Source organism: Centropristis striata, chromosome 7, assembly GCF_030273125.1.
Source record: "Centropristis striata isolate RG_2023a ecotype Rhode Island chromosome 7, C.striata_1.0, whole genome shotgun sequence".
In the NCBI taxonomy this organism is placed as follows: domain Eukaryota; kingdom Metazoa; phylum Chordata; class Actinopteri; order Perciformes; family Serranidae; genus Centropristis; species Centropristis striata.
Window position 1 is genome coordinate 22698668 of NC_081523.1, and position 27870 is coordinate 22726537.

General features: G+C 39.7%; 4 protein-coding genes across 7 annotated transcripts; 2 read left to right on the forward strand and 2 right to left on the reverse strand.

The window, feature by feature from the left end:
• Positions 1–113: 113 nt before the first annotated feature.
• Positions 114–6477, forward strand: smyd1b (SET and MYND domain containing 1b). 2 transcript variants are annotated; one of them, XM_059337591.1, is made up of 10 exons: positions 114–235; positions 960–1136; positions 1808–2021; positions 2737–2867; positions 2996–3034; positions 4656–4851; positions 5543–5635; positions 5722–5885; positions 5966–6134; positions 6283–6477. In XM_059337591.1, the coding sequence occupies exons 1-10, from the start codon at positions 114–116 to the stop codon at positions 6445–6447; spliced, it is 1470 nt and encodes a 489-aa protein (XP_059193574.1). In that variant the 3' UTR covers positions 6448–6477. The 2 variants fall into 2 exon arrangements, with proteins under 2 accessions (XP_059193574.1, XP_059193573.1); XM_059337590.1 differs by lacking the exon at positions 2996–3034.
• Positions 6478–7676: 1199 nt separating this feature from the next.
• Positions 7677–9553, reverse strand: LOC131974871 (fatty acid-binding protein, liver-type-like). 2 transcript variants are annotated; one of them, XM_059337365.1, is made up of 5 exons: positions 9346–9553; positions 8495–8626; positions 8101–8273; positions 7859–7951; positions 7677–7763 (listed from the first exon to the last, which is right to left on the reverse strand). In XM_059337365.1, exons 2-5 carry the CDS (start codon positions 8559–8561, stop codon positions 7713–7715), a joined length of 384 nt encoding a protein of 127 aa, XP_059193348.1. In that variant the 5' UTR covers positions 8562–8626; positions 9346–9553; the 3' UTR covers positions 7677–7712. The 2 variants fall into 2 exon arrangements, with proteins under 2 accessions (XP_059193348.1, XP_059193347.1); XM_059337364.1 differs by lacking the exon at positions 9346–9553 and having other exon boundaries at positions 8495–8645.
• Positions 9554–12545: 2992 nt separating this feature from the next.
• LOC131975193 (isotocin-neurophysin IT 1-like) lies at positions 12546–15201 on the reverse strand. Its single transcript, XM_059337784.1, has 4 exons — positions 14646–15201; positions 14425–14555; positions 13696–13900; positions 12546–12925 (listed from the first exon to the last, which is right to left on the reverse strand). The coding sequence occupies exons 2-4, from the start codon at positions 14542–14544 to the stop codon at positions 12780–12782; spliced, it is 471 nt and encodes a 156-aa protein (XP_059193767.1). The 5' UTR covers positions 14545–14555; positions 14646–15201; the 3' UTR covers positions 12546–12779.
• Positions 15202–17966: 2765 nt separating this feature from the next.
• znf366 (zinc finger protein 366) lies at positions 17967–27559 on the forward strand. Of its 2 annotated transcripts, none has more exons than XM_059337781.1 (7): positions 17967–18083; positions 20988–22019; positions 22104–22271; positions 23206–23356; positions 23950–24141; positions 25944–26118; positions 26204–27559. In XM_059337781.1, the coding sequence occupies exons 2-7, from the start codon at positions 20998–21000 to the stop codon at positions 26884–26886; spliced, it is 2391 nt and encodes a 796-aa protein (XP_059193764.1). In that variant the 5' UTR covers positions 17967–18083; positions 20988–20997; the 3' UTR covers positions 26887–27559. The 2 variants fall into 2 exon arrangements, with proteins under 2 accessions (XP_059193764.1, XP_059193765.1); XM_059337782.1 differs by having other exon boundaries at positions 18002–18083; positions 20991–22019.
• The last annotated feature ends 311 nt before the right edge of the window (positions 27560–27870 follow it).

Sequence of the window (27870 nt, forward strand, 5' to 3'; positions counted from 1 at the left end):
CGACTTCCTCAAATACCCTGTCACTGCATTTCGCCTCTCTCTGCCACCGAGACACTCATCCATTCACCACCGACTCACTGTCTGTCAACATCTCAGGAACCACTGCAGCTACCATGGAGAACGTGACAATATTTGACTCACCTGGAAAGGGGAGGGGACTGAAGGCTGCCAAGGAGTTTTGGGCTGGAGACGTGATTTTTGCCGAGCCCAGTATTGCAGCTGTTGTGTTTGACAGGTACAGTCATGATGCAAATAGTGGATATGGAGGCTCAATGGTGACTTTGTGTTCAGATTTGCCCACTACAGGGATATTATGTAATGTTTTTCGTGATTTGGAAGGACTGATTGATAATGATTGATAATGCAGAGGACAGCTGATACTCAGCTGTCATTCCTTGACATCCCTGTGACTAAAAACTGTTGCTAAAGTGATACAAAATGACAACAGTCTGAAGCAATCACAAACAAAAGTCGCCCTGTTTGTTCTATCAAGTGTGGAAGAAAAAGATGTTACAAAGGAAAAAATTATCTTTCGCACTTTAATTGCACTATCAGTTAGTGTCAGAATTACAACGGGTTTTTAAATAGTGATTTTTAAGGCATGTTTTTAAACTATCTTTAATCAGAAGTGCAGAAGAAGAGAAGAATTAAGGAGTTTAAACACATTTTTAAAATTGTTTTCTTTATATAACATGACAGGTCAGACTGATCAGTAGTACATGTGACCCTGGTAGCAATTTCACTGGGAATACTTTTGATGACATGATGTGATCTAAAATATAATTGAGGAAGAATAAACTTTCATGCTTACCTGAAAGATTGTCGTAAAACTTGGAGAAATTCATATAAAAACAGAACATTTAACTCCTCCTTTTTATGACTGGTTCTTATTGTATCTACAGTATCCATGTGCTGTACCATATAAATCATACAATCTTTCTTTGTTTCTTCTTCCGCAGTCTAGCAGAGCGTATTTGCCACAGCTGTTTTCGCAGACAGGAGAAGCTACAGAGGTGCGGCCAGTGCAAATTTGCTCATTATTGTGACCGAACTTGCCAGCGCGCCGGCTGGGCCGAACACAAGCAGGAATGTAGTGCCATCAAAACTTATGGCAAAGCACCAAACGAGAACATACGGTAAGGGGAAAGAAAATAAAGAGTAGAAAGCTGTTGTACGAGACAGAAGTGAAATGCATTCACTTGAGAAACAAGTGACAACAATACTATCTCAGAATTCTGAGAAAAGTTTTCATGAAAGGAAAATTCTGATCTAGTTTTTTCTAAAGAAATTAGATAATTATCTAATTAAAAGGGCATACTTTTCAAGCAAAAACATTCTGCCCTTTTTTAAAACAGGGAAAATATTTTTTCTGAAGTGGACGCTTTATGCTTCCATTACAAAATGATTGATATTATCTGTCACGGGGGTTTGTACAGTGTTCCTATCTAAAGATACTTAATCAAAAAAGGAGAAGCTCATTAGTGGCATTGTTGATGAATGCAAGAAACATGAAGGCATGTTTGTGAAGACATTTTTTAAGTTTGGTGGTAGGGCTCTCAAGGCTTACCTAAGCACAGATGTGGCTGAAAATGTATATTTCCAATTGTTAACCTTATGTTTAGCCTTTGGCCACATGGGACTATTGTTTTGCAATATACACCAATGTAATTTAAGAAAAATCAGTCATCCCATGTAAACTCTGACTTCAATTGTAAATAGAAATTAGTCTTGGTCAAGTGTCTCTGATTTCATGATAACCCTGTAAGTTATATGTCCTCTTCTTCTATTGTTCTTTGGTCATGGTCAGCTTGGTGGCACGCGTGATGTGGCGCAGTGATAAAGAGGGGAGTGTGATGTCTGACATGCAGCTGACCACACTGGAGGAGCTGGAGGACCATGTTGCTGACATGCAAGAGGACGAGCTGAAGGACCTCAAAGTGGACATCCACAACTTCCTGGACTATTGGCCCCGTACCAGCAAGCAGCACACGATTGACGACATCTCACATATTTTTGGAGTGGTGCGTTTATATGTGTCATATGGCCATCTCTCATTTTCCTATTAAGTGGTCAGCTCTAAAACAAAACGTTGTGTCTCAAATCAGTAGCTTTTTTACTTCAAAGGACAGGAAGATGGTGAGCTGAACTCCAGTCTAGTGTCCCAGAGACCAAAACTAGTAGTTCTTTTAAAATTTACAGCACAAGTTTCACCCTGTAATTGTAATACTTGATGGACAACTGGAACATAATGTACCAGGCTAACAGAAAATGTTAATAACTCACATATGTTTTCACACCCTGCAGCTTGTTGGCAAAAACTGCCCAAATGAACTGTTAATCAGTCCCAACAGAGGGAGGCAGAATTTTGATCCACTGGCATCAAATTCAGGCAAAAAAGGCCCTGATTCTGGGTTACAATCGTACAAACTGTGTTTCCCAACCCATATTTTCTTGCTGCAGTAGCAGTTCAACCAAAGAGCCATTTTAATATGGTTCAATTCGAATAGATTTGAGAATTCCAAACTATTCCAAAAATTAAAAAGCATCACTGGATTAGAGAAAATTGTTTTTATTTAGTTTATCATCCTGTTCATCATCTTGTGACCCCTCCGATTCATCATGTGGTTTTATCTTTTTTCTTTTGACATTTTAGAAAGACATGCTGAAGCAAACTATGAAAAAATAATCACAAGAGTATTTTTAAAATGCAATGATTTATCACCCTCTTCTTCTCAGATTAACTGTAACGGTTTCACTGTGAGTGACCAGAGGGGCCTTCAGGCAGTGGGAGTTGGTCTTTTCCCCAATTTATGTTTAGTAAATCATGACTGCTGGCCAAACTGCACTGTGATCCTTAACCATGGCAAGTAAGTACAAACAAATATTTCTACTTTAGCTTCAAAGTTCAGTATTTCACCTTGTGTGTGTGTGTGTGTGTGTGTGTGTGTGTGTGAGGTTGTATCTGGTGTAAAACTGCTTCCTGTTTGTCTTTCAGTCAATCGGCTGTGAATACTATGTTTCATTCTCAACGGAGGTGCGTTACCTCAACCTAAGCCTTTTATCACAGACTATGACAATAAATACTTAACCAACACATCAATATGCATAACCACCATCCTCCCTCCCACCTCATTCACCTTAGAAATAAAAGGCAGTAGTGCCCTGTGGTGTGCACTGTAGGTTTGATGTGACACCGTTTTCACATCAGTATGTCAATATGCTACATGGATGCTCTAACCTTTATTTAAAGGCTGGTATGAGTGTTTCTCTTGACCTGCTGAAAGCATTTTTTAAATAGATAGATATTTAACTGTTTGTTATGTCCACTGAAAGTTTCACTCGCGTGCTGCTGGTTTGTCACTTAGTTTGTCCATCATGTGTGATCACTGTCACTGTCCATCGTCAACAGTGTGCTGCTGTGTAAGAGTGTTTTAGAAGCTTATCTCATTTTAACAACTTTCATTAGTTCACATCTAACACAATGTAACACCAGGCTTAAACAATATTTCCATGTAAATATTATTTTTTAAGCTCAGTACCCTTAATTATTTCATATTTAAGCCTTTGATTACGTTTTTTCCTGTAACAACATTTTTCTTTTTTAAAGAAATCTAACAAATCAAACAGAGAAAACTTAAATTAACTGAACAATAAATGAAAGAAAATATTCTGCTACTTTACAGTTAAAGGAATACTGGGAATACACCCAGGAATACACCCCATATTAGCTTGAATTCTTGAAGTAAACTTCACACACCTTCATGGTATACAGAGGAAACGGAGTAAATTCTTGGTGGATATAAGTAAATGGAGGCCAGGTTTAAGAACAGCTAAACTATATCAAAACATCCATTTATAGTCTCCTATACAACTCGTGCAGTATAAACCAAGTCTCATATTTCCAATCGTGCTCAGTTCTGCATGTTTTGCTAAATGTATTATGTCAATTGAATACAACTCAGCACACTACTTTTAAACAGTAATGTTTTAGTGAAACGCCATGTGTTTGGGAAGTTGTGTGAGAGTTTGGAAATTGATTTTTGGATAAACACGGTTGTGCATAAAGTTAGAATTAAATATTTTTCACCTCTTTCTATGAAATGATTGTGACAATGTGATATATTATTGACAGATAGTGTATATCTTCTCAAAACTTTATTAATCAATCTTTTCAAACATATCACAATGAAAATTAAACCACAATTAACAGAGGATTTTGTCAAACAAAATTATTCCAACTTTATGGGCGACCGTGTAGTTTTCCCCATTTACTTTAGTTTATCAATCCATTCTCGTATTCTCCATTCACTAGGGTGGTATGCGAGAAAAAGTTTACTTACTTACTTCAAGAATTCAAGGTAACATAGGATGAGAAATTGATTTACAAATGATCATTTTGCTGCGAAGTATTCCTTTAATACATTTAAATTAAGAAAAGTGACATGATCAGAGAATCGATTAACTGAATTTTGGCTTAAGTATGAAATAATCTTCATTAATATTCCATATAATATTCCATTACTTCAATCCTTTAACTGGATTGACTGAACTGAAAGCCACAGTATGGAACAGGTTTTCACCATCTGAAAAAACTGTGGATAAAAGACTAAATTAATTAATTTCTGCTAGTATGTAACTCTGTTTCTCTCCATTAGGATTGAGCTGCGTTCCCTCGGTAAGATTGAAGAGGGAGAGGAGCTGACGGTCTCATACGTGGACTTCATGAATTTGTCAGAGGAGAGACGAAGGCTGCTGAAAACACAATACTTCTTTGACTGCACATGTGAGCACTGCAAGAACCACACCAAAGACGACTTGAAGTTGGGGGGAAGGGAAGTGGACGGAGTCAAGGTTTGTGTCTTGAGTTTAGTGTTGCTGTTATACTGCACTGGGCACAAAAGGACAAAACCCTCCGACTACTTTTAGTACTGACTCAGGTGATAAGGACAGACGGAAACATGAGAAGCAGAGCCACAGTGACTATTTTAAGCAAAGATAACTCCCAATGGATTCGGCTTACAGGCCGTGTGTAAGGGCATGCATTCACACATATGAGGTAGAGAGAAAGTACTGAGGAAAAAAACTTTTAATTAGTCAATAACTGTATTTCAACAAATGACCTATTTTGTTTGTTAATAATTTACATTTAAGTATAATTTAATAATCCCATATAAATGCATAACACACCATAAAAAGTGTAGAAATTCCAAGGCCTTGAATGAATGAATCTGTACCACACACACACAATTACACTTGTGTCTTATCTGTAGGTCAGAAGGTATTAATAGCAGGTGTCGGGAGCTATCAGCAGTTTATTACTTAATTTTACACCATATAACTTATTGACCAATTGTGTGGTGAATGGCTGTTAAACCATAATAAGTACATATTGTAACAAAGGACTTAAGATAAAAAATAATCACATTTTGCCTTAATGGGCCTAGAAAAGGCCAACCTGTGTTGTCTTATAAGTAAATAAAAAGTGTGTCCCATTTAATGGCATATTTCACTTTGACCAATGTCCCACTGGTTCACCTCTTAGCCGACAGAGGAGCAGGTGAAAGAAGCAACAGATTTTTGCTATGAGATGCTGGAGAAGATGGACAAGGCTCGACTAAAGGGCGACTACCATGAGGTATCAATCACTAAACAACCCTCAATTCTACTTCCTTTAAAAAATAAAAAAGATTTATCCATTTATGGTATTTTTTCTCTCTCCAGGTAGTAAAAATCTGCAAAGACTGCATTGAGAGGACAGAGCCAGTTCTGGCTGAAACTCACATCTACCAGCTGAGGATGATGAGCACGTTGAGTGAGGTGCAAGCCTACCTGCAGTTCTTCAACGATGCTGCAGACTACTCACGCAAAATGGTTGAAGGATACATGTGAGTACACAGATAAAAAATATGATAGACACTGACTCACCACTGTATGTTAAAATTAATAAAAAATATCTTCCCGACAGGAAATTGTACCATCCGAACAATGCTGCTCTCGGTATGGCTGCCATGCGAGCAGGAGTGACTCACTGGCAGGCTGGGGAGATAGAAGTCGCCCACGGGATGATCTGCAAGGCCTACGCCATTCTCATGGTCACCCACGGTGCAACACATCCCATCACCAAGGACCTGGAGGTAAACACCTTAAATCTCAAAACCTGCATTTGGATGTGGTAAAGCTTTTCTCCGGCTCTGATAAAGTGCTCTTTTTAGGTCAGATGTAAGTTGTAGCTGGAGAAATCAGTCACAAGTCTAATTCTCTTGACTTGTGATATTTCCACAGGCGATGCGTATGCAGACAGAGATGGAGCTGAGGATGTTCAAGCAGAACGAGTACGTTTACCACAGTATGAGAGAGGCAGCTCTGAAGAACAAACCAATGCAGATGCTGCAGGAACCCACATCTGTGGAGGAGGGATTCAAGAACCTCTTCCGCCGGAGGAAGTAAATGCACAGATCAGGGAAAACCCAAGTTTGTTTGTTTTGAGTGTTGGTTTGAGTCTACACATTGCCACATGATCATTTTCTGTTTCACTCATTTTTGTAGCTTTGCTTTTCATTAAAAAAAAAAAAAAAAAATTCCACACTGAACTTGTCCTGTTTTTATTACTGCAAACCCAGTGGAGCTACAGAAATTCATGTTAAAGGACAACCCATTTCTCATTATGCCATCAATACTTAATTAGCCTTGATGTCTACATTTTAACCAGGTAACTTCATCCTATGACAATACATTTTGAGTCTCAATGTGCCAGCTCAGAATAACTAACAAGCTCTGAATAAGGGGAAGTTTGCTTGCATCCAGCTTAGTTGCAAAAGTCAGCAGTAATGGCTTTGAGATGCAATACACAAAGTATTTATTTTCATACTTGATATAAGGCCCACATATGATAGCCTATTGTCACTTTCTTAGTAGTAAACCCTTGGAGTGTTGCCATTATTTACATCTGGCAAATCTAGTAGTTCTATATAGATTTCTCCAGTGGGCCCTCTAGTGGAATCTTCAGCACACAGAGTTTTGTTAAACCAATGGTTAAATGCAAGTATATATCCCAGCCTTATAGCTCCATTTTAAAATATGAGCTGTCATGAAGTTGGTAGGGTTATAAGGATAATTTCAGTTTAAAAATTACAGTCTGACAGTGCCGTCTATTGTGTTCCTCATTTCAGGTCAATGCTCTAGCATTGAGCTAGAATTGGCATCCCAAGTTTCTCATATTCAGTGACGTCATAATTTTTTTTTTTTGGCTCGCGGCTGTCAATTTTTATGGCCACATTACCAAACTTTTGCCCAGATAGTGAAAGGAGTCACATAAACCAAGTGCAGACTGGAGAGCAGTCTGTCAGCATGTGTTGCTTGTTATGCAACTTCAGTCAAACTAAGGAATCACTAAAAGTGACCTTTAGCCAGTTCACCAACCTGAGTCTGAACATTTTGTTGCACGCTTAATTCAGGTGAAATATAGAGCCAAAAAGTTAACTATATAAACAGAATGAAGCCAACTCAGAATAAATGGTCAAACACTTTGTGAATCATTGCATCTAAACTTTTATAGTCAGGGTTGTAGAAGTTTCAAAAAGAGTCCACACACTGCTGCTGTAACTGCCAGGGACCAGTTCATGCAAGCATCCAATTTGTCAGTCAGTGCAATGTTAGTCTAAAGAAAACCAAAACAGTGCCTTTTAAGTTTTTATTATCCCAAATGTAGATAGTTACATGCGTTTGCTTGTCCTCTTGTATACAATGCCGCCAAGAGTCATAGTCTAGGGAAGGAAAAAAAAAAAAAAAAAAAAGTCACATTCAAAAGAGCCAAAGCAATAAAACACCACAGAAATTAATGACGGTTTTGTCTACTCACATTGACAATTGTGTTCCCATCCACCAGTTCTGTGACGGACTCGATTCCCTTTAGGGAGACCTTCAGCTTGTTGCCTTCACGCTTAACCACAGCCTTAAAGCAGCATGGAATAAATTTCAGTTTGGGACAGTTCAGCAATTGTTAACCAACTTGCAAGAGGATTCAGTAACCTTAATGCATCAAATATAGATTACAGTTAAAGTTCCTAGTCAGTCGAGCATGTTTTGAATCCCTTGGCTTACCTTGACCTTCTCCCCAGTGAGGGTCTCCAGATCTGCCTCCTGTCCAACGACGAAGGAGTTGACGAGGACCTTTGAGCCGGTGGTGACCGTCACTTTGAAGCTGTCGCCAGTCTCCTCAATCTCGGAGATGCTCTTAATGTCTTTACCTTTCTGGATGAGATCATCAGGGAGACCTAAAGACAGAAGCAAATTGTTAAGGAATCACCAGTTACAAGTAGTATCATATGTCACTGGCTGAGTTTATAGTCAGTCATAATTTAGCACCATTAGGTTTTCAGGTCATATTTCAAAAACATCACCAACTCTGTCAATGGATAGCCCAGCTATACAAACACTTCAAAAGCTACAAGCCTAAAAAAAAAAAAAAAAAAGGAAAGTTAAGTTGAGCTCTTACCAATGGCCTTCATGAAAGGCTCAAAGTTCTCCTGAGACTCCAGCTGGTACTTTCCAGAGAAAGACATAGTGGCAGACAGTGAAGGTAGTGTGATGTGGTGAGCTGCCTGCTTTATACTCTCAAACACCAGAGCTGCAATCATTAACCACAGGTGTCTCAAATTAAGGCAACTCCAGCCCACTTCAAGATCCAGCAGCACAGATAAGGATAGGCAGAGATAAAAGAGGTACACAGTGACTAGACTAAAGTTAAATAACTCTTAATTCACAGGATAGAAGAGTGTGTGCAGTGTTTTGAAGTCAAATGCCGAATGAACACAATGTAATGATCACAATTTCAAGTCTCACTAATATCTGATGACACTGCATGAATCAAACCCCCCAAAAACTGCTGACTGGACATATTGTTGAGTTTGCCTTCATCCTCCTTCCTTCCTACACTTTCTGTTCCTTCTTTTCATCCCTTTCTTCTCTGCATCCGTCACTTTTGTCTGTACTTTAGTCAGTCCTTGCACATCTTCCTTCTTGTCCTTTGTTCTGCATGACCTTTTACACATTTCTTTGTGTTCAGTGCATCTTTCAGAGAATTAAAGAAGCTCAGAAAAAAAATCTCCTTGAAAACTAAATGTCATTGGTAAAATCTAAGTAATCTTAGTTTGCCTACAAGCAATGGGGGCATATCAAGGAAACATTTTTCCTAATTTTGTATAAAAATTGGAGAAAACACAGATGACATTTCTTAGAGAAAAAAAAAAAGATTTCACAGGCTCATTCCATAAAAAAAATAAATGATACATTTAAAAAAAAGTTCACTTCAGTTTAGTTTAACAGGAAATGTAAGTAGTTACTCACCACAATTTCCCCATTATATTCACACTGTTCCTGTCCTGATATACAACAGGGCTAAAAAGTCTGTAGTCACTTGAAAATGTCTGTGTTGTTTTACATGAAAACAAACTGTTTTACTCATGAAGTGAGTTACATAATAAATTGAAAATATAGTAAAGACATTGGCAAGGGTAGAAATTATAATTTCAACCTGTACAAATATCCAACTTTACCTCTAGATACTTAGCTAGCCTGAGGAAGGATCATTTTATTGCTATCAAATCAGCACAAAACAGTTTTCAGCTGTGCTAACATCATGCAGGTGTTGTGTGCCACTGGATATGAGTGATGGTTGCTGACAATATATAATATATATCTCATAACAAAATCAGCTGTTTCCAGCTTCAATAGTCATTTATCACATTAACACTGTCTGGACTGTATGTCTTTTTTTGTTTTGTTTTTTAAATTGTGCTTTTCTTTAAAAAATAAGGACATTTCTAAGTGAGCCCAAACTTTTGAGCGGTAGTGTACATATTTAAAAATGCATAAATATTATTGAATTATATAATTATATATTTTCTAGTTGTATTATTATAAAGTGTATTATTATATGACATACTTATTTACCATATTTTTGCAGCAGCTGGCAAAAACCCTGCTGCATAGGCGGACTATGAGAGAATAAGCCCCTGGGCACAAACATGCAAGAGGCCCCTCCACGTTTCCTACATAGGATCAACACACACAGGCCAGGAGCTTAGAAACGAGAGCAGATCTGATCATATATTTCGTCTTACGACAGGGTTCACGTGTGATTTGTCAAACGATTGTGTCTCTCCAATCACAGCGTAAGAATGATCGGCTGTTGATAAATGTGGGGGCTGGAAACAAGCATCATTTAAATGTCACGCCCTAATATATATATATATTTACATATATATATAATATGTATATAATATATACCCGATTCAGATGGCTCACCTCGAGGGTTAATGACACTGAAGGACACAATAAGACCAAAAAGAGGACACCCCCCCCCCCAAAGTCACCTTTATTAGCAACGTGCATCATCAAATAACAACAGTAGCGATATAGACATATTACAGAAATACGCAGCGGCGGACTTTTATGAAATAAAAGTACTTAAAGTTATAAACTCAAACAGGTCCAGTGAATATTTTACATTTGGAGCACAGACTTAAAAGTTTTCACAGCTTTTTGGTTGAAGGAGGTAAACAATGTTTTAAAGTAAGTTTTAATTCCAAAAGAAGAGGAATTTCTCAGAGGCAGAAAGTGAAACGCTGACGTCCAACAGCTGCAACAGCATAAAAAGGGAAGGAAGGAAATCCATGGTGCTGTCAGCAGAGTAGCAGTGGATCATTCAACTAGAGTAATTACTTTATACATCGTGATATATAAAGCCTGATAATATATTATTCACCTCTTTACATTTACTAAGAAGTATGTCCCAGGCAGAGGAGCGTGTGGCAGTGCTAATTGGAAAGACAACAACATTTAGTAGCCTCGGCTAGTATTCTAATTAAAGAATTTCACAGTTGCAGGGTGTATTTATTTTAAATTATGTTTTAATGATAAATGATGTAGCTTAAACATTCTTTGGTTTGTCACCAATAAAAAACAAAATACCACAGAGTTTTATCAGCTCCAGGCATCGATACAATAGTCTAAGATTAATTCTCCGACTCAGACGTGTGGACTTCACGCTGACTCAAATTTGCGTACACGAGCTGAGAGCAGACTGAGATCTGATCGTACCCTCCGCTCATGTCCAAGTGATAAATGCCGAGCCTTGCTTAGAAATGATCTTACGCCCACTTTACACTCGTTTAATGAATGAGGGCCACAGACTTTAGAGTTGTCTTGTAGTTGCTCTGTGTCTCTTGTTTTGCCCCTTTTCATAGCCGTTGCGGTAGGTACGTGTCACTGTCAGTGACATTTTGTAGGTGAAATCCAGTGGGGACCCTGACCCATTCAGTAATCTGTCCATGCCCTGCTTCAGTTAATAGTTAATCGTCACTTCTCAAAGTGTGAACTATTCCCTACATCTAATTACAAAGGTACTTTACACGGGTGACCAGGTCAATATTCAAGATAATAGCCTTCTCAAAAAATAGTGATCACGGAGCAGACCTGATATGACTAAATGATTAAGAACATGTCAAAACTCTGGCAACAGTGTTTCAGAATGAATTCCTCAATCGGCCTCGTTTATAAGTCATTTTTGAAAGTTTTTTTTCAATTGCAGGTGGAGAAATCGGTCTGTAAATCTCTCAACTCCTTTTCTTCCCACAAGCGTTGCATTGTTGCAACAGACAGAGATGGAGCTGAGGATGTTCAAGCAGAACAAGAGTGTTTACCACATAAACAAACCAATGCAGATGATGCACACCCACATCTGTGGAGGAGGGATTCAAGAACCTCTTCCACCAGAGGAAGTAAATGCACAGAGTAGGGAAACCTTTGTATGATTACAGTGAAGAGTTTTTGTTTGCTTCATTATCCTTGATGTCAGATACAGTTTAACCAGGTTTCAGCAGGTAACTTCATCCTTTGACACTAAATAAGTCTGATTCTTGGATATGGTTCTCATTATCTGCCAGAATAAGTAACACTAACTCTGAAAACGGAGAAAGATTTTAACCACACTACCCATCTTTACTCAGGTGATCAGGATATCTAGGATAACAGCACAAAGTCAATAATTTGTCAAAAGTCTTTCAGAGTGAATTCTTCCAGTTGTTTTTTTCCCTTTACCTCCAGCACTGAACAACAAGAGCTTTTGGTTAAAGCACAAAGTTAACAAAAGCTGGATCAAAGATCACTACCGTGCAAGATAACCGTCAAAACTGTTGCAACAGTGATATTGTGTCACTGAAGTTGCTATGATAACACACACACACAGACACACACACACACACACACACACACACACACACACACACACACAAACATTCACACGCTCATCGTCATGTGAGGATCATTTGGATTCACAAAGGAGACAGTTGCAGGATTAAGCAAAGCTGAACATCTGAAAAGATAAGGGCCGCTTAAAGCTTTGTACATATGGTGATAGTGGAATATAGTGTAACTGATAAGCTTTCTGCTGACTTGTTCTTTACTGTACAGAGACATTTATCTTGAGGGTTTGACTGCTTACACTGCAGACGAGTTTTAGTCAGTCAAATAATAAAGAGACAACATTTTATACTCTCTCAAAACTTTATTTCAACATGCAGATATCTGGATGACCACTGTCAGTATTCATCCCTATTTTCATACATAAAAATATATTGATGAAGGCACTCTACAGAAGTACTGTAGGGAAAGAGCAAAATGACAAACGTGGACATACAACTTAATGACCTACAACTACAAGTCCCATGTCGTCTCTACAGCTCAGCAGTTTCCCATGAGACCTCGGTGTCGGGAGCAGCTCATTGGTGCACTCGATGAGGAGAAGTGTGGCTAGCCAGATGCAGGAGCCTGAGGATGATGTCACTGGGGTCGCTACCTTCGTATTGGCTGGCTTGGTCATCTCCTTCCTCCTCGATGAGGCAGGATTGGTCAGTGGTGCAGCTCTCTGTAAAAGGATTTGGACAAAGACAAATAAAGGAGGAGTTACAATAAGAACTTTGTGGTAAGCTATTGCAACCCTGCACTTTACAATATGTTGTTATCAGGTTTTGTGACCCAGGACCATGAACCTTTTCAGAACAAGAGGGCAAGTGATCAAAGCACACAGTGTGTTGCTTATTTAATCGCACATTACACTGGCAGGACATCTTGTATTTTAAAATATGTGTATCTTAAATGTCAATCAAACTTCTAATTCTTGCAGCAATATCAAAATACATGTACGTTGTAAAATGTTGGATCAATAAATCATCCTTTTTTTTGGCACAGAATCAGTGAATTGCTTTTAATTTTAGTAAACAGGATCATTTGTCTCAGCTCAGCAATAACAGCTGGCTCTATCATCCAGCCCTTCATTTGGTACCACTTTTAGATTTTACAATCCAGACCAATTCAGCAATGCCAAGTGCCTCATGGCAAGGCAAGCACAACTTGGGCCCAGTATAAAGTGACTGTTATTTTCTTATTTGTTGAAAGTAATGTATTATGCAAGAATCTCTGAACTAATTAGTCATATTGATGGTTAAAAAGTGATCAAGGATGTCAAGAACAAGTGTTCTAGTTGTATAACAAATAAAACGCATACTGATTAAATAGTATGGTGAATAAATAATTACTCCGAATGCAGGACTGCTACTTTTACTAAATTAAAGAATCTGAATATTTTCCCCCACTATCTATTATTTCTTCCAGTGTACTTTATGGGGCGTTACTGACCAGCATCACAGCAGATCCCTGAAGCAGCACAGCGTCCGCCCTCAGATCCACAGGGTCTCCCTCCTGCCTGACAGGGGGTGAGCAGGTAGTTCTCCTCCACACAGTGAGCTGTTTCCGGGGAGCCCAGCAGGCAGCCGAGACCCTCCCCGCAGCAGATGCTGGGGCCGAAGCAGCGGCCCCTGTCTCCGGGGCCACAAGACATGCACTGGAGGGGGAAACAATTTATTTTTATTGCCTGTCATGTGTTTTTGCAGTGTAGAACCTATTTATCACATGTCTGTTGAAGGCACAATGAGTAGGAATTGTTCTTTTAGCTTTGCATTTATGGACTATATCTAATTAGCCAACAAGTTTAGTTTAGTTTAGTTAACACGATTATCTAGGAGATACTTTGGCATGAAACCATGTGTACTGATTTCTTAGAAGACAGATCCCAACAACATTTAAAGAGTATGTTGTTCGGATCCGTCTTCTAAGAAATCAGTACACATGGTTTCATGCCAAAGCATCCCCTAGATCATCTAGGACTCTTTTTGTTCCCTTTTTTGTCCTGGGTGTAAGGATGGAGGGTGTACGGATTATAAAACCCTTTGTAAAGTTTGAGTGTGGGCTTAATATTTAAAAAGAATGGAATTGACTTGACAAAACTTTCTTTAAATCTATAAAACATTTGCTGTGTCTATCATTTTAGAAACTCATCAAGTTCAAATGGTGGTAAAAGCAGCTCACCTTTCGCAGCGGTGCATCCATGATGGACCTCTTCCCACCGATAGGACAGTTAGAGATGTAACACGCCGAACATACGGACAGGACAAAAAGTAGGCACACGGACACAGCGGCTCCAGTCATATCTGCTGAGACTGAAAGACAATGGAAAAAGAAACCAATTGACACGCAAACATACTTAACAAAACGTCCTCTAATCACATAATCTGCCGAAACAAACTCACTTGTTTAATTTCTTTATGAGCAGTAGATAAGTGTTGGCTCCAGATGCTCCTTGGTGCTTCTTCTGCTCTCAGGTGCCTCTGGATTGTCTTATATACTTTAAGAGCTTCTTGTGAGAGTGACACAGAAACCCAAAAGCCACTTAGAGATCATTAATGAGCCCGTTTTAGTTACTATCACCTCCGGAAATTAAGCTGACCACCGAGCAGGTCAGGTCAAAAAGGCCAGGCAGTTCTGTGGCCTGGTTTGCTTCTCGCTATTGAGGATCATTACAAATGGGCTCGAGGTGCGTGACCGTGCATTTTAGAGATGATGAGGAAGTCAGAAAGGTCAGGAAGTGAATGGGGCCGATGGAATTATTCAAAGCGTGAGTGGACAGGAGTGTAGTACAACTGTGATGTGCTTTATTATAATAAAAAAAGGAGATACATTATAAGGATTCTTCTCTAGTGTGTTTTCCAAGACTGATGTGGGGAAGTGAAAAAAGCTGTTTTCAAATGTCATAAGAAGTTTGTTTAAACCACGACCCGCTGAGCCGCCATGTTGGTTCGGAAGTGCTTCGTTTTTTGCAGACAGAAAGTTTGTAAACAAACACAATGACAAAAATGTCGCACACACCCACAAATATTCCTTTCTATTAATAAAGTCTTTAATTCGTCACAGGAATTGATGCACACATTGTCCAGGTCTGAGGTTAATTGGTCTTATGAGCTAATTAACACTGCTAATGATCGGCCACAACCCGTAAAAGACTGTTTCACCGTTTCAATGAAATGAGCTCAATTACTGAAGGTCCCTTCTGATCTACTCACTGCCACCTCATCTCAATTAAAAATAAGTTGATAACATCTTCGTTGTTCGCCAACTTCTCAGCCAAAGAGGAGAGCAGGACATTGAGACGTGGACTGACATTAGTTTATTTAGTACCATAGACGGATCATAAACCATAGCATGGAGTAAAAAGAAAGTGTGACTACCCTTCACCACTCCTTTCAGCTACTCCCATCAGACTTCAGAGCCAGAAAGAGAACTCTTTTGTTTCCACTTCAATGCATTTTAACCCTCCTGTCGTCCTTCCGAGTCAAATTGACCCAATCTGTTTTGACTATTCCTTCTTTCCTCCCCCCTCCTGTCTTCCTCTCTTCTTTCCTCCTTCCTTCCTTCTTTCCTTCCCTCGCCCCTCCTTTCTTTCTTTCCTTCCTTTCCTCCCTCCTTCCCTTCTTTTCTTTCCTCCTTCCGCTATCTCCTTTCCTTTCTCTCTTCTTTCCTTCCTCCTGATTTCCTCTCGTTTCCTCCTTTGTTCCTTCCTTCTTTCATCCCTCCCGCCTCCATTCCTTCCTCTATCCTCCTTCCTTCTTCCCTTCCCTCGCCCCCCTTTCCTTCCCTCCTTTCTTTCTTTCTCTCTTTCTCTTTCTTTCCTTCCTCCTTCCTTTCTGCCCTCTTTCCTTCCTGCCTCCCTCCTTTTCTCCCTCCTTACTTCTTTATTTTTTCCTTCCTTTCTTCTCCTCCTCCCCTTTCTTTCCTCCATCCTCCTTCTTTTCTCTCTCCTGTCCATTCTTTCTCCTTTTCCTCCTCTCTGCTTTCCTTCCTCCATCCTTCTTTCTTTCCTTCCTTCTTTCCTCCATCCTTTTTTACTTCCCTTTGCGTCCTTCCCTCTTCTTCCTTCCTTGACCCGAGGACAACAGGAGGGTTAAACAAGCCCAAATATGGTTTTATATATGCTTTTAATGCCTCTCTGCTCTTATTAATGCACAGCACTATTTGTGTTTTAATGTAATTTTATGTGTGTGTGATTTTTTTCATGTTGTTGTGAGACCCTGACTCCTTTTTTAAACATTTCATGATTGACAACAAAGCTTGAATCTTGAGCTGTATATTCACCATGTGAACGCCAATAACATGAAGTGTCACTCACACAATGGGCCGCTCTTGCCTCCTAGTGGCTGAACTGACACATTTAATCTATTTAATGATAAACCTTCCTTGTGTTTGCCTCTGTTATGATTTTGCAGGAGGTGCAGGAACACCACACGAATGACTCCAAAAATTATCATGTACAATCCTGATTCCAAAAAAGTTGGGACGCTGTGTAAAACATGAATAAAAACACATTGCATCATATTCAGGATTCAGAGTGTATATTTACAGAAACAAAAGTGTATCACTTTGAATATGAATTATACTGTCTTTGTACAGTATTAATTAAATATATGTCACAAGATCAAATGATAAGCAAGTTGTTACATTCTGTTTTATATTTGCTTTAGTCCAAACTGTTTTTGAAATGGGGTTATAGAAAGAAGAAGGAAAGTGAACTAAGCAATAGGTTAAGCATAAGGTTTCTTATAGGCAGTGCTGCAGGCTTTTATGCTGCATTGTATTATATTTTATAGACCCAGTATGGCAAACAATAAAGGGACAGGTGACCCCAAGATCAAAAACATATTACATAAACATATTTTTTTATTCCTACCTGAAGTGCTATATATTTTTTAACCTAGATAGTTTTGGTGTTATGGGCAGTAGAGATGTCTGCCTTCTCTCTGGAACTAGATGGCACTTTGCTTGTGCTTTATTGTGAGCCATTTCATGTATGAACTACACTAACACGAAATGGTCGAAACATGAAACTGCTCACAACTGTGGATTATCTTTAGTAACCAGGTCATGCTTTATGGAAAGAAACATTGTGGTTGAGTTTTTCAAATGCATTTTTGCTGATTTGAGCAACACAAGCTGATTATATTGAAGAGAAGGCATGGCTGGTATCTCCAAAACACTCTGCAACTGACACAAAACAATCTAGACTGATAAAAAGCACTACAGGTATGAGGAAAAAACATGTATTTTAAATCTGGGGTGAACTGTTACTTTAACAGATTTTCACTATAGAAAAAATATTTTCATGTTCCATCTAGAAAAATACAAGATTTTATTCCCTTTTAAATGTAAAGTCAGTCATTTCTAGCATGCTTTTCTTTGAGCTGCATAAAGAGAAAGAGCTGAGATCCTCTTCCATCTCTGCACGTCACTTCACTTCACAGTTCTTAAACATTCAAACTGCATTGTTTTCTTGTGCAACATCAGATCGTGCCATTCCTCCAAAAACTGTGCAAATCCCTATTTCATAGAGAAATGGAGATGTCTATCTAGTGTTTCCTTATTTTTCTGCAGGAAGGCACTCGGCTTGTTGACTTCCTCTCCCCTCCCTTCCTTCCTTCTCTCCGAAGGTACTCATCTGAAAAATGAGAACAAAGTGATTGTTCCTGTTCTCTTTCTTAAGTCACTTCAAATGCTATCCGTGGACGGGCGGCTCATTGTCAGGAGAGTTGCAGTGCGAGCAGGAGGGAGAGAAACGCAGGTACAGGTACAAGAGCAGCAGCTGCAGCAGCACTTGAGCCAACAGCATCACAGAAAACACACTCTGCTACACTCAACTGGTAAGTTACACACACACAGACTTCGCTGCAGCCTCACACAAACACACACTTACATGGCACTGGCTGGCACATGAGGAGGGGCTTCGGTTGTTAATGGATTGTTTGGAATGCACGGTGTGGCAAAGTATAGGCTGGGGTCTCTGCACACTGTACCTAAGGTGGGAGAGGTGAAGAGGATAAAAGAACAGGATTATATCCAGGAGAGCATTTCAAACTGATTGAAAGGGAAATGCTGAAAATATCAGTGTGCATGTGTAATATTTGCAAAATCTCTGAAAGAGGCAGAGTAACATTCTAATTGCATTTTGCATGTGGTTTATGTTTTCTATATATCATAATCACCATTTTACATTGTGTCCTTGTACCATTTTTTCTTTATTTAATAATATTTAGCTATATTCCCTGCTGCTTTTAGAGAGTTTCTTGCACAAGTTTTTGAAGTTTGTTTTTGCATAAATTAAATGGCTATGTGTTGTATAGATAAAACTGTATCTGTAATCCCTGCACTGATCTTCATTTCATGATCTTCCTCACCTCATACATCCCTTCATGATCTTTTTAACATGACTACTTGATGATTTAATTATATTGTGCTACCTGTATGTATGTTAATCTGGGTGTGTATGTTAGGAGCTGACAAAGTAAATTTATTTATCAGTCAGTCGACTGAAAATGAACTATTCTAGAAACTATTTAAGAGATTTTTCAGGGAAAAAAAACATAAATATCGCCTAGTATTAGCTTCTAAATTATTATGATCTGCCGCTTTCTTTTAACTTATGTGACTGTAAATTGAATGTCTTTAGGTTTTTGTCAAACAAAACAAGAAAAGCTGTCTTTGGTTTGTGGGAAATTACAATTACATTGATTTTTAAGTATCAATTATTTGATAAAAAGGACAATAAAATAATCTTTAGCTGCAGCCCTTCTGTATGGTAATATGCAGTGGTGAATCTCCTGGGACCTCCGATTCGATTCAGAAGGCCACGATGTGAATATAAAACGATTATCGATGCACGCGATGGATCCAATTTTTTTATTTGTATACGTCGTCTATTTTTTCTCACTATATCTCACTGTATCTGCAATGATCCATAATTAAAATAAATATTTTCATTGAATTATTTGATTGTGTACAGCAGGATCCTTGTTGTAAATTAATACAGACTTCAAAATATATTATAGATATTATAAAAAGCTGCCCTTATTCACAAATAAATAATAAAGACATCTAATCAACCAAATCATCCTGTTATAGCCAATAAGCTGATTGCGTTAAAATTTCAAATTATTGATTTTTCTGTATCGAGACAGAATCTTTCAAGGGAGAATTACACTACATATAAAAAGTATGAGTCTCCCACCTCTACTAATATGTGTAGTTGAGTGCATCTGTAACAGCCAACAGGAGTGTGAAGCAGACAATAAAGTAGAAGTCGTGGTCAGTCTATAGTGTATTGATATGTATCTCAGCAGTTTGTCATTGATAAGCACTGAGCTATTTACAGGAATAGAATAGATATGTTCAACATTGCTATGCACATTTTAGATGTCATGCAGAAGTAAGACAGTTCCCCTCTGTGTATCATCATCTCTTCACCAGTGACCACCATCTACACTAAATGCATACATACAGATCACAGTGGGAATTTTTTTTAAAGCTATATGACTACTAAACATATCACAGGTTTAAGCTCTTAGTTATTTAATCGACCTCAGAGTTAAGGCTGCTCATAGAGATATAGATTAAAACACCATATATAGCATTATCAGTTGAGGAGAAAAGGGGAAGCTCTTCCTGGCTATCAGTGCAAAACAAAAAAAGATGAACAGAGCAGAGAAAAAAGACATGGAGAAGCGAAAAGTGTGCGGGAGGTAGAGGTGAACATTTCACAGATAACTTCCTACTTTCAGGAGAGGAGGAGATCTGTGAGAAAGAAAGAAGTGAAAGGTTTCAGGTTGAACACTGAAAGGTGTGGGTGTCGACACAAGACTCTACTGTTTTTGTGCCTGCTTACATTCCTTCCACAGAAACCTTCAGAAAAACAGTTTCATGTCATAAATAGAAACAAGATACAAAGTCATTGGAGGTAGGTTTGTCCGAATTTTCTCCAAATGATCTGTCTTTTTTTTAGGCTGCAAGGATAATTCAGTGTAAGCAGATGTGGACAGTAACTGGTGGCACTTTACTTGAGTATTTTCATTGTATGGTTTTCTTCACTTTGTACTCCACAGCATTTATTTGACTACTTTTTTACTGATTCCTATTTCACATTATAAGGCTTATGATGATCTTAAAATGTGCTTACAATGTATTATTAATGATCAATGATTCCTGACATAGGCTTTCACCAACAAGGGGCAGTTGTCAAAGAGACATTTGTTTAAGATCCTTAAAGGTAAAAAAAAAAAAAAAAAATTGTGTAGCAGAACTTTAAAATTGATTTTATTTATTTTTTTAACTCACTGTTATTATCTAGCCTAGATAATAAGATCTTGTGACTCTTTGAAGGGGCCAGACCCCTCGATTAGGAACCACAGGATCATATTACCAGACTGTATATGAAACAATAAGAAACAAGCTCCATTGTCACCACCTTTAACAATAAAATTCAGCTTGTGTAATGATGCAACAGTATAAACAATGTAACATATTATAATACACCATGCAGGCATGGGGCTATTTTTCTTTTCCTATTAATGTTTTTACTTTTGAGACTTTAAGTACATTTTGCTGCTAGTGTGCTGTTATTGTGTCACTTTGGTAAATCTGAAGCATTATATGTAATACACTGACTATGGATACCGTATACAACCCGACTTCAAATAATCCCAATTGTCCCTTTAAAGTGAAGGAAGATGCTTCATCCACCACTGTAACCACTTTGTGTACTTTTTCTACAGAAGAAAGGAGATGGAAACAGACAGAGTGAATTTCTCACCAGCAAGAAGTCCTGCTCTCAGAGATGAGCTAAGACAAGCATCTCAGCGCAGTTTCTACCTAAGCCCACCTCCGCTTTACATAAAGCCTGCGAAGTTTTCCCCTGCCAGGTACCCCAGTATCTCACCCAGCAGAGACACCTACAGTGCGTTCGGCCCCCCTGCTTTCTTTCCCATGCTTGGCCCCGGTTATACCCAAAAGGAAGGATCCCAAAAGCGCAAAAGAACTCCTTTCAAAATGGACCACCAAGGAGGTGAATCTCCTGACAGAGGAGCGGAGGAAGAAGACGAAAACATCAGTAAGAAGACGGTGCACCTCTCCCACATCCCCTTCTCCTTCCCCCCTCGCCCCATTCCTTCCCCATCTCCTAAACCAATCCCCGGTATGATCGAGCTCAACAGGCTGCAGCTTCACCCCAGATCACCAGGTATGAATCCACCTGTGCAGGTGAAGCAGGAGCCTCTCAGTCCTTCCCCAGTTTGGCCTCCCTCTCCTCTCCTCCTCCACCCTCCATACTTCCCATCTCTCCACCACAGCCTCCTCCCATACCCTTTCTTCATGCCCGGCCCTGTCATGCAACTCTCCCCTGGTTCTTTCTACCAAAGAGAGGACCTGCGCCCCAGGCATCACAGCCATGACGGACCTCCTCGCAGTGGGACGACCAGTGCTGAAAAGCTCGGTCTCAACGTCCACGTGGATGACAGCTATTATGTGGACGTGGGTGGAGACCAGAAGAGATGGAAGTGTCGTATGTGTGAGAAGTCCTACACCTCCAAGTACAACCTGGTCACGCACATCCTGGGGCACAACGGCATCAAGCCACACGGCTGCCACCTGTGTGGGAAACTGTTTAAGCAGCTGAGCCACCTGCATACACACCTGCTCACCCACCAGGGCATGAGACCCCACAAGTGCCAGGTGTGCCACAAGGCCTTCACTCAGACCAGCCACCTGAAGAGACACATGATGCAGCACAGTGACGTGAAGCCATACAGGTAGATGTCTAGTAGCAGATGCTTCATACTTTCAGCTCTCCTCTTCTTATCCTAACCTTTCACACACATTATCTCCCCCCTTAGCTGCAGTGTATGCAGCAGAGGTTTTGCTTACCCCAGTGAGCTTCGTGCTCATGAGCTGAAGCACGAGAAAGGGCAGGAGAACGTTTGTGTAGAGTGTGGTCTGGATTTCCCCACGCTGGCCCAGCTGAAGAGGCACCTGACTGCCCATCGTGGCCCCACCCTGTACAGGTGAGCACAAAATCAGTTAGCATGCATCTAGATGATAGATACTAGGTGCTGGACAGAAGAACATGTGAAGACAGAGAAGATAGAGTCACTACATTATGCTCCCATGACCATGTGGTAATTATATTATATTCATGGGAATATAACTCTTTTTAATCCAAAATTGGTTCTTCCCTTTGCTGGTGTATCAGCTGTTTCAGGACACAGTTTACCACTTTGTGAAGCAACCTAATATAAATATATAAATATGGAAATGGGGGGAACAAGAAGTCTGGCTATGTCCATTCTCCAAATCTAAAAAGTGTAGCTAACACGGAAGTGCCCTAAACCTCCATTCTTTGTAATGGCCAGCAGGGGGCGACTCCATTCGCTTCAAACGGAACGATCGTGTAGAGGGCAATAATATACTGACCATACTTCTCACATGATGTATTACCTCAGTAAACATTATTCTAAAGTGATTTTGGTCTTAATTCATTAGTTTCAAGTCCTCTTCAATACAACATTGTTCATTTGGTAAATTACAGTCCAATTTAGAAAATGTGTATGCTTTAGGGCGTGGCGGGTTTCCAGTTCAAAACATTTATTTGTAAAATTTGGGGAAATGGGTTGTACTAAAAGACAATCTAAGGAGTTGACTGTACATTTTTAATTATGGTTTCACCTATTATCTGAGTTTGGTCACTTTTGGCCTTAAAAAAAACAAGATGGCAATGGTCAAATTTTGAGACATGGGTGATGTTATGGTGAATTTGTCCACCTCTTTTACACAGTCGATGTATTTACCGTACAAACATGAGAGTGGTATGGATCTTCTCATCTCATTCTCTTAAAGAAAGTGGTCAAATTTCCGGAGATGTTGAACCACTGCTTTTAACATTTCAGTTCCCTATTTGGCTCTGTAGCAAAGTAAACTGCATACATGTTGTTGCTGCAGGTGTGCAGAGTGCCAGAAGACTTTCCAGTATCCGAGCCAGCTTCAGAACCACATGATGAAACACAAAGACATCAGACCGTACATCTGCAGCGAGTGTGGGATGGAGTTCATCCAGTCACACCACTTGAAACAGCACACTCTCACTCACAAAGTACGTTTAATTAGGAAGTCAAAGACAAAATACAGCATTTTGGCAATGTTTTGACAGGGGTTGAAGGAAAAAGCATGGAATTTTGGCAAAACCAAGTTATTAATTTTGCTGTCACATAAAGACATTTCCATTATTCTTTGTGATTATCTATTATTTTGTATAGTGCCGATGGCTGAGAGAGTTTGGACACTAGCCCAACAGGTTGTTTTGGCAGCTGTCTCAAAGCAATTTCCACTTAAATTCCGGCTCCTGAAGCTATTTTTAACCCCTTAACATCCCCTTTTATTCCCCATATATCAGCTTTAGGATAACAAAAATACACCTTATTTCAAAGTGTTTGACAGCATTTATATACATTTACTAAGGTTGCATTGAGGTAGTATAATGTACAGTGAGTTACCCAGGGCCTTTGACTGAAAAGATTGGATCGGTTTTCTTTGGAAAATTTGGAATCTCCACAAATTAGGACAGTAAATACAGATATATTTAGGTATTTTAGAGGTTAAACTAACCCCAAATTTCTAAACAGCTGACTGATTTGTCTATTGACCACATTTCTCACACCGCTACTTCCACATTCTCTCGTTCTTCAGGGGGTGAAGGAGCACAAGTGTCGGATCTGTGGTCGTGAGTTCACCCTGTTGGCCAACATGAAGCGACACGTCCTCATCCACACCAACATACGGGCCTACCAGTGCCATATGTGCTTCAAGAGTTTTGTCCAAAAACAGACTCTCAAGGCTCACATGATCGTCCACTCCGACATCAAGCCCTATAAATGCAAGGTTGGTCAAATCGAACATGTCTGATGGGGCTTTTTGCTTTTTTGTCTTCAATTCCTCTTTCACTTACTGAGGAAACGAGTAGTTAGCAAGCAAATTACCTGAGTACAATAGACTGGAAACTGGGGAAACAAATCTGTCAATCTGAGGCAGAAAAAAACCAAAAACGTATACCAGCACCTTCTTGGTTACCTCTGAAGTGAGCCAGGCTAGCTGTTCCCACCTGGTTTCAGTCTTTGTACTAAGCTAAACTAAAAAGCTGCAGGCTATGGTGTCATATTTAGCATCAGACACAAGACAGGTATTAATCTCCTCATCTCACTCACTTTGGCAACAAGGCAGATAAGCGTATTTAGCAAAATGTTGATAAAACTATTCCTTAAACCATCAAGCCTCCAGGTGTAACCTTCATCATAAACTAAATAAACTGATGTGCATTTATTTATAACCACAGCCAAAATCCAAAACTTTAATATTTAGTCGAAGCTGCTATTTAAGGATTTCCCCACTTCTGTCGAGTGTCTGTTTTGACCTTGGTGTTGGGTGCGAGGACTGAGATGATGACCAGATAGCAGAGAGGCTTTTGGCAGTAGGAGCCTCCTTGTCCATAGGAAGGATATCGCCGCACAAACTGCCTCTCTAACAATGGCCCCCCAGCCTCCCCGGAGAACAGGGCCCTCAAATAGATTTCATCTCGCTTTCTCTGCTGCTGGAGGGAGCTTCCTGTTTTCTCACGGTCCTCTTGGACAGTTTACAGTCCCTCTCTCCTCCTGAAGGAAAGGACCACCCTAATAAAAAAGAATGCAGAGGAAGGACAGCGCAGGAGTTGCCCTTCCCTGTTCTCCTCCTGGCCCTGTCTCGATGTTGCTTCCTCTCTCTTTCTGTTTTTCTTGGTGTGTGTTCGTGTGTGTGTGTGTGTGTGTGTGTGTGTGTCAGGGAGTGAGAGAGAGAGCGAGGGGGGGAAGACAAAGAGGAAAAGAGGAAAACAAAGATAGGAGGAGAGGGAGAGAGGGTGTGTGTCTATGTATATCTGAATGCCTGCACATTCATTCATGATTACGTGTAGCTCTACAACTCTGCGAAAATTAATCATCCAACAAAGGATATTTGGCAGAGAAAGAAAAATAAGAGGTGGATGGTGTTGGCCTATTGTTTTTGTATCCTCAAATAGTGTTTTCAACAGCCAATTGTTGAAAGTAATCAAGTAATGTGTTTGCATGCTGTTGTAGCTGCTTGTACATTTACTCCACATGCATCTGCCAACCAGAGTTACTAGGCACCTTGCAGATAATCTGTTAGTTAATCTGTCCATCATTTCCTTGATTAATCTATTAAAGGTAAATAGGAAAATAAGCAACAACAAAAAAAGGAAATTCCAGTTTCTCAAAGTCCAAGGAGATGTCTTTAAATGTCTTGTTTTGTCAGTCCAATACCTAAATATATTATGTTTATTATGATATAAGGTGAGAGGTTAAAAACAGCATTTTCTTGTCTCTGCAGACACAGACACCACCACTCTTCTAGCATAATATACCTTTAAAGAAATAGTGTTACATTCTGATTATGTTTATTCACTTTCTGGTCAGGAGTTTGATGAAAAGATACCACTCTCATGACTGTATGGTAAATAAGATGCTTGAGCCAGCAGCTGATTAGCTTAGCACAAAGACTGGGAACATGATGAAACAGCTAGCATAGTTCATGTGTCCCCAGTGGAGACTCCAGGAGGTTTTTGTGCCCAGCTGAGTTGCAAGGAATTTTATATCAACCATGTAAAAATATGCTTCTCTCTCTTTGTGCTTCAGCTTTGTGGGAAGGAGTTCAATAGGATGCACAACCTAATGGGCCACATGCATCTTCACTCAGACAGCAAACCCTTCAAATGTCTTTACTGCCCGAGCAAGTTCACGCTGAAGGGAAACCTCACCAGACACATGAAGGTCAAACACGGCGTCATGGACAGAGGCTTGGATGAAAGATGTAAGCATGTGCACACTGTATATGCTCTATTCATATATATATTGCTGCAAAACTTGCTTGTAATACATTATTCCTGTTCCTTTAGTGTTTCGGCAGAGAGGGCGATTCTGCCTGTCCTCTCCCATGGGCCTCCTCACCCGATTGAGCCAAGAGGAGCCGTTTGACCTTTCCCAGAAGCCCCCGGGCCTGCCCAGCCTCCGCCTCTCCCAGTCTGATGGAGAGAGTGTTCCTGGTAGCTCGTGTCAGGAAGAGGATGAGGAGAGTTTGTACAGAAGGAGCCAGTACAGCCCTGAGGTGGACCAACATGAGCCTGCAGGCGAGGATCAGTACAGCCCTGAGCTGGAGGAGAGAGGGCGGGGGTCTCCAGCTGATCTCAGGTCTGGGGAGAAGCAGGAGGAGCAGAATAGTTTAGATGAACAGACATATGAGAAAGAGTCTGCAGCAGATGGGGGTGAGCAGGTCTTACAGTCAGAAGAGACGTCTGAGATGGCCTACGAGTCTGATTTAGAGCTTGGTGATCAGGTGTACCACCGTGAGACAGGCCGTGGAGAATTGTATGATTATGACTCTGATTCAGAACTAGAAGATTATCACCGAGAGCTAGAAGAGCAAAGCAAGCAGCAGATTGATGGTTTTAGTGACGCAGCCATCGTTGTAGCAGAGAGGAACCGAAGCAGATCAGAGACAGGAGAAAAAGTGCAGCACTTGTGCACAAGTGAATTCATGGGAGTTATGGGTCCACAGGAGGAAGAGGAAGACTTGGAGTGATAGAAACTAGACAAAAATGAGAAGAAGATGCAGGTTTTTAGAGAAGGCTGGTGTTCTTTTAACAGGAAAGTGGAAGGAAAGTGTGTAGGTCTCTAAATTAAACTGATTATGGAGAATGGGGTGTAGTAGTTTAGCACAAAAAAGAAAAAGATGAACATATCATGTTTATTAACAGAGCAAAAAATAACAATGAAATACAAAGCTGTGAAGCATAAAGCATGAACAGAACATATCATACGCTGACAGAAGGTTGATGTGTGTTTATGAGTGGCGTTTTTGTGAATAAAATGCTTAAATCTTATTTTTTACAAATTATTTTGCAATATTGACTCAAATATGCAACTTTGCTTTAACTTTGACTCTTTAAAATGTGTAAATCTATAGAAAAAAAATAAAACATGTGTTATTGATCCAATCATTGTGCACGTTTTGGGGTTATTTTTGTTCGTTTGAGGGACATTGTGTTTTTGACAGATATAGGTGTGACGAAGCTTGACTTTCTAAAATCTTTGAGTGTCTTTATGAAATAAACTGTGATTCTCTATGTCTAATGTTTAGATATTTTTTTTAAATCTATAATCTTTTGTTAGTTGAGTGTTTTAGAGAACGGCTGTGTTTTTATTGTATGGCAGTGTAATGGTGATTCTGCTAAATAAATGAAAAAATAAAAGCTTGGACACATTTGCAACGAACCTGTGGTTTGTGTCTTTTGACGATTTATAAGCACTCCTAACACTATCTAAAAAAAATATAAGACCCAGATATAAAATCTCAATCCTCTCCGTCTGACACGTACGTTTACCAAGCCAGAGATGATTGCTGTGAGTTTCAAAAAGCTTGCCTTTCTTTCTCCTCTTGCTTCTCTTTCAAAGCAGAGGAAGAGGAAGAGAAAACACCTCTCCCCTTCTCTCTTTTAGGTTGTGATCAAACAGCAGTGACGGACACAGTGGGTGTCCCAGACAAAGGCTTCATATGTCTGTATGA

What these genes read in the sequence shown, in the direction of transcription:
- znf366 (XM_059337781.1), top strand. Translation starts at nt 20,998, where the DNA reads ATGGAAACAGACAGAGTGAATTTCTCACCAGCAAGAAGTCCTGCTCTC. An exon ending in CGTGGCCCCACCCTGTACAG is followed by an intron (nt 22,272 to 23,205) that starts GTGAGCACAAAA and finishes TTGTTGCTGCAG; the next exon opens with GTGTGCAGAGTGCCAGAAGA. An exon ending in CAGAGGCTTGGATGAAAGAT is followed by an intron (nt 26,119 to 26,203) that starts GTAAGCATGTGC and finishes CTGTTCCTTTAG; the next exon opens with TGTTTCGGCAGAGAGGGCGA.
- LOC131974871 (XM_059337364.1), bottom strand. Translation starts at nt 8,636, where the DNA reads ATGATTGCAGCTCTGGTGTTTGAGAGTATAAAGCAGGCAGCTCACCAC. An exon ending in GCCTTTCATGAAGGCCATTG is followed by an intron (nt 8,274 to 8,494) that starts GTAAGAGCTCAA and finishes TTCTGTCTTTAG; the next exon opens with GTCTCCCTGATGATCTCATC. An exon ending in ATGGGAACACAATTGTCAAT is followed by an intron (nt 7,764 to 7,858) that starts GTGAGTAGACAA and finishes TTCCTTCCCTAG; the next exon opens with ACTATGACTCTTGGCGGCAT.
- smyd1b (XM_059337591.1), top strand. Translation starts at nt 114, where the DNA reads ATGGAGAACGTGACAATATTTGACTCACCTGGAAAGGGGAGGGGACTG. An exon ending in GTGATCCTTAACCATGGCAA is followed by an intron (nt 2,868 to 2,995) that starts GTAAGTACAAAC and finishes TTTGTCTTTCAG; the next exon opens with TCAATCGGCTGTGAATACTA. An exon ending in AAAATGGTTGAAGGATACAT is followed by an intron (nt 5,886 to 5,965) that starts GTGAGTACACAG and finishes TCTTCCCGACAG; the next exon opens with GAAATTGTACCATCCGAACA.
- LOC131975193 (XM_059337784.1), bottom strand. Translation starts at nt 14,544, where the DNA reads ATGACTGGAGCCGCTGTGTCCGTGTGCCTACTTTTTGTCCTGTCCGTA. An exon ending in TGGATGCACCGCTGCGAAAG is followed by an intron (nt 13,901 to 14,424) that starts GTGAGCTGCTTT and finishes TTCCCCCTCCAG; the next exon opens with TGCATGTCTTGTGGCCCCGG. An exon ending in AGGGATCTGCTGTGATGCTG is followed by an intron (nt 12,926 to 13,695) that starts GTCAGTAACGCC and finishes ATCCTTTTACAG; the next exon opens with AGAGCTGCACCACTGACCAA.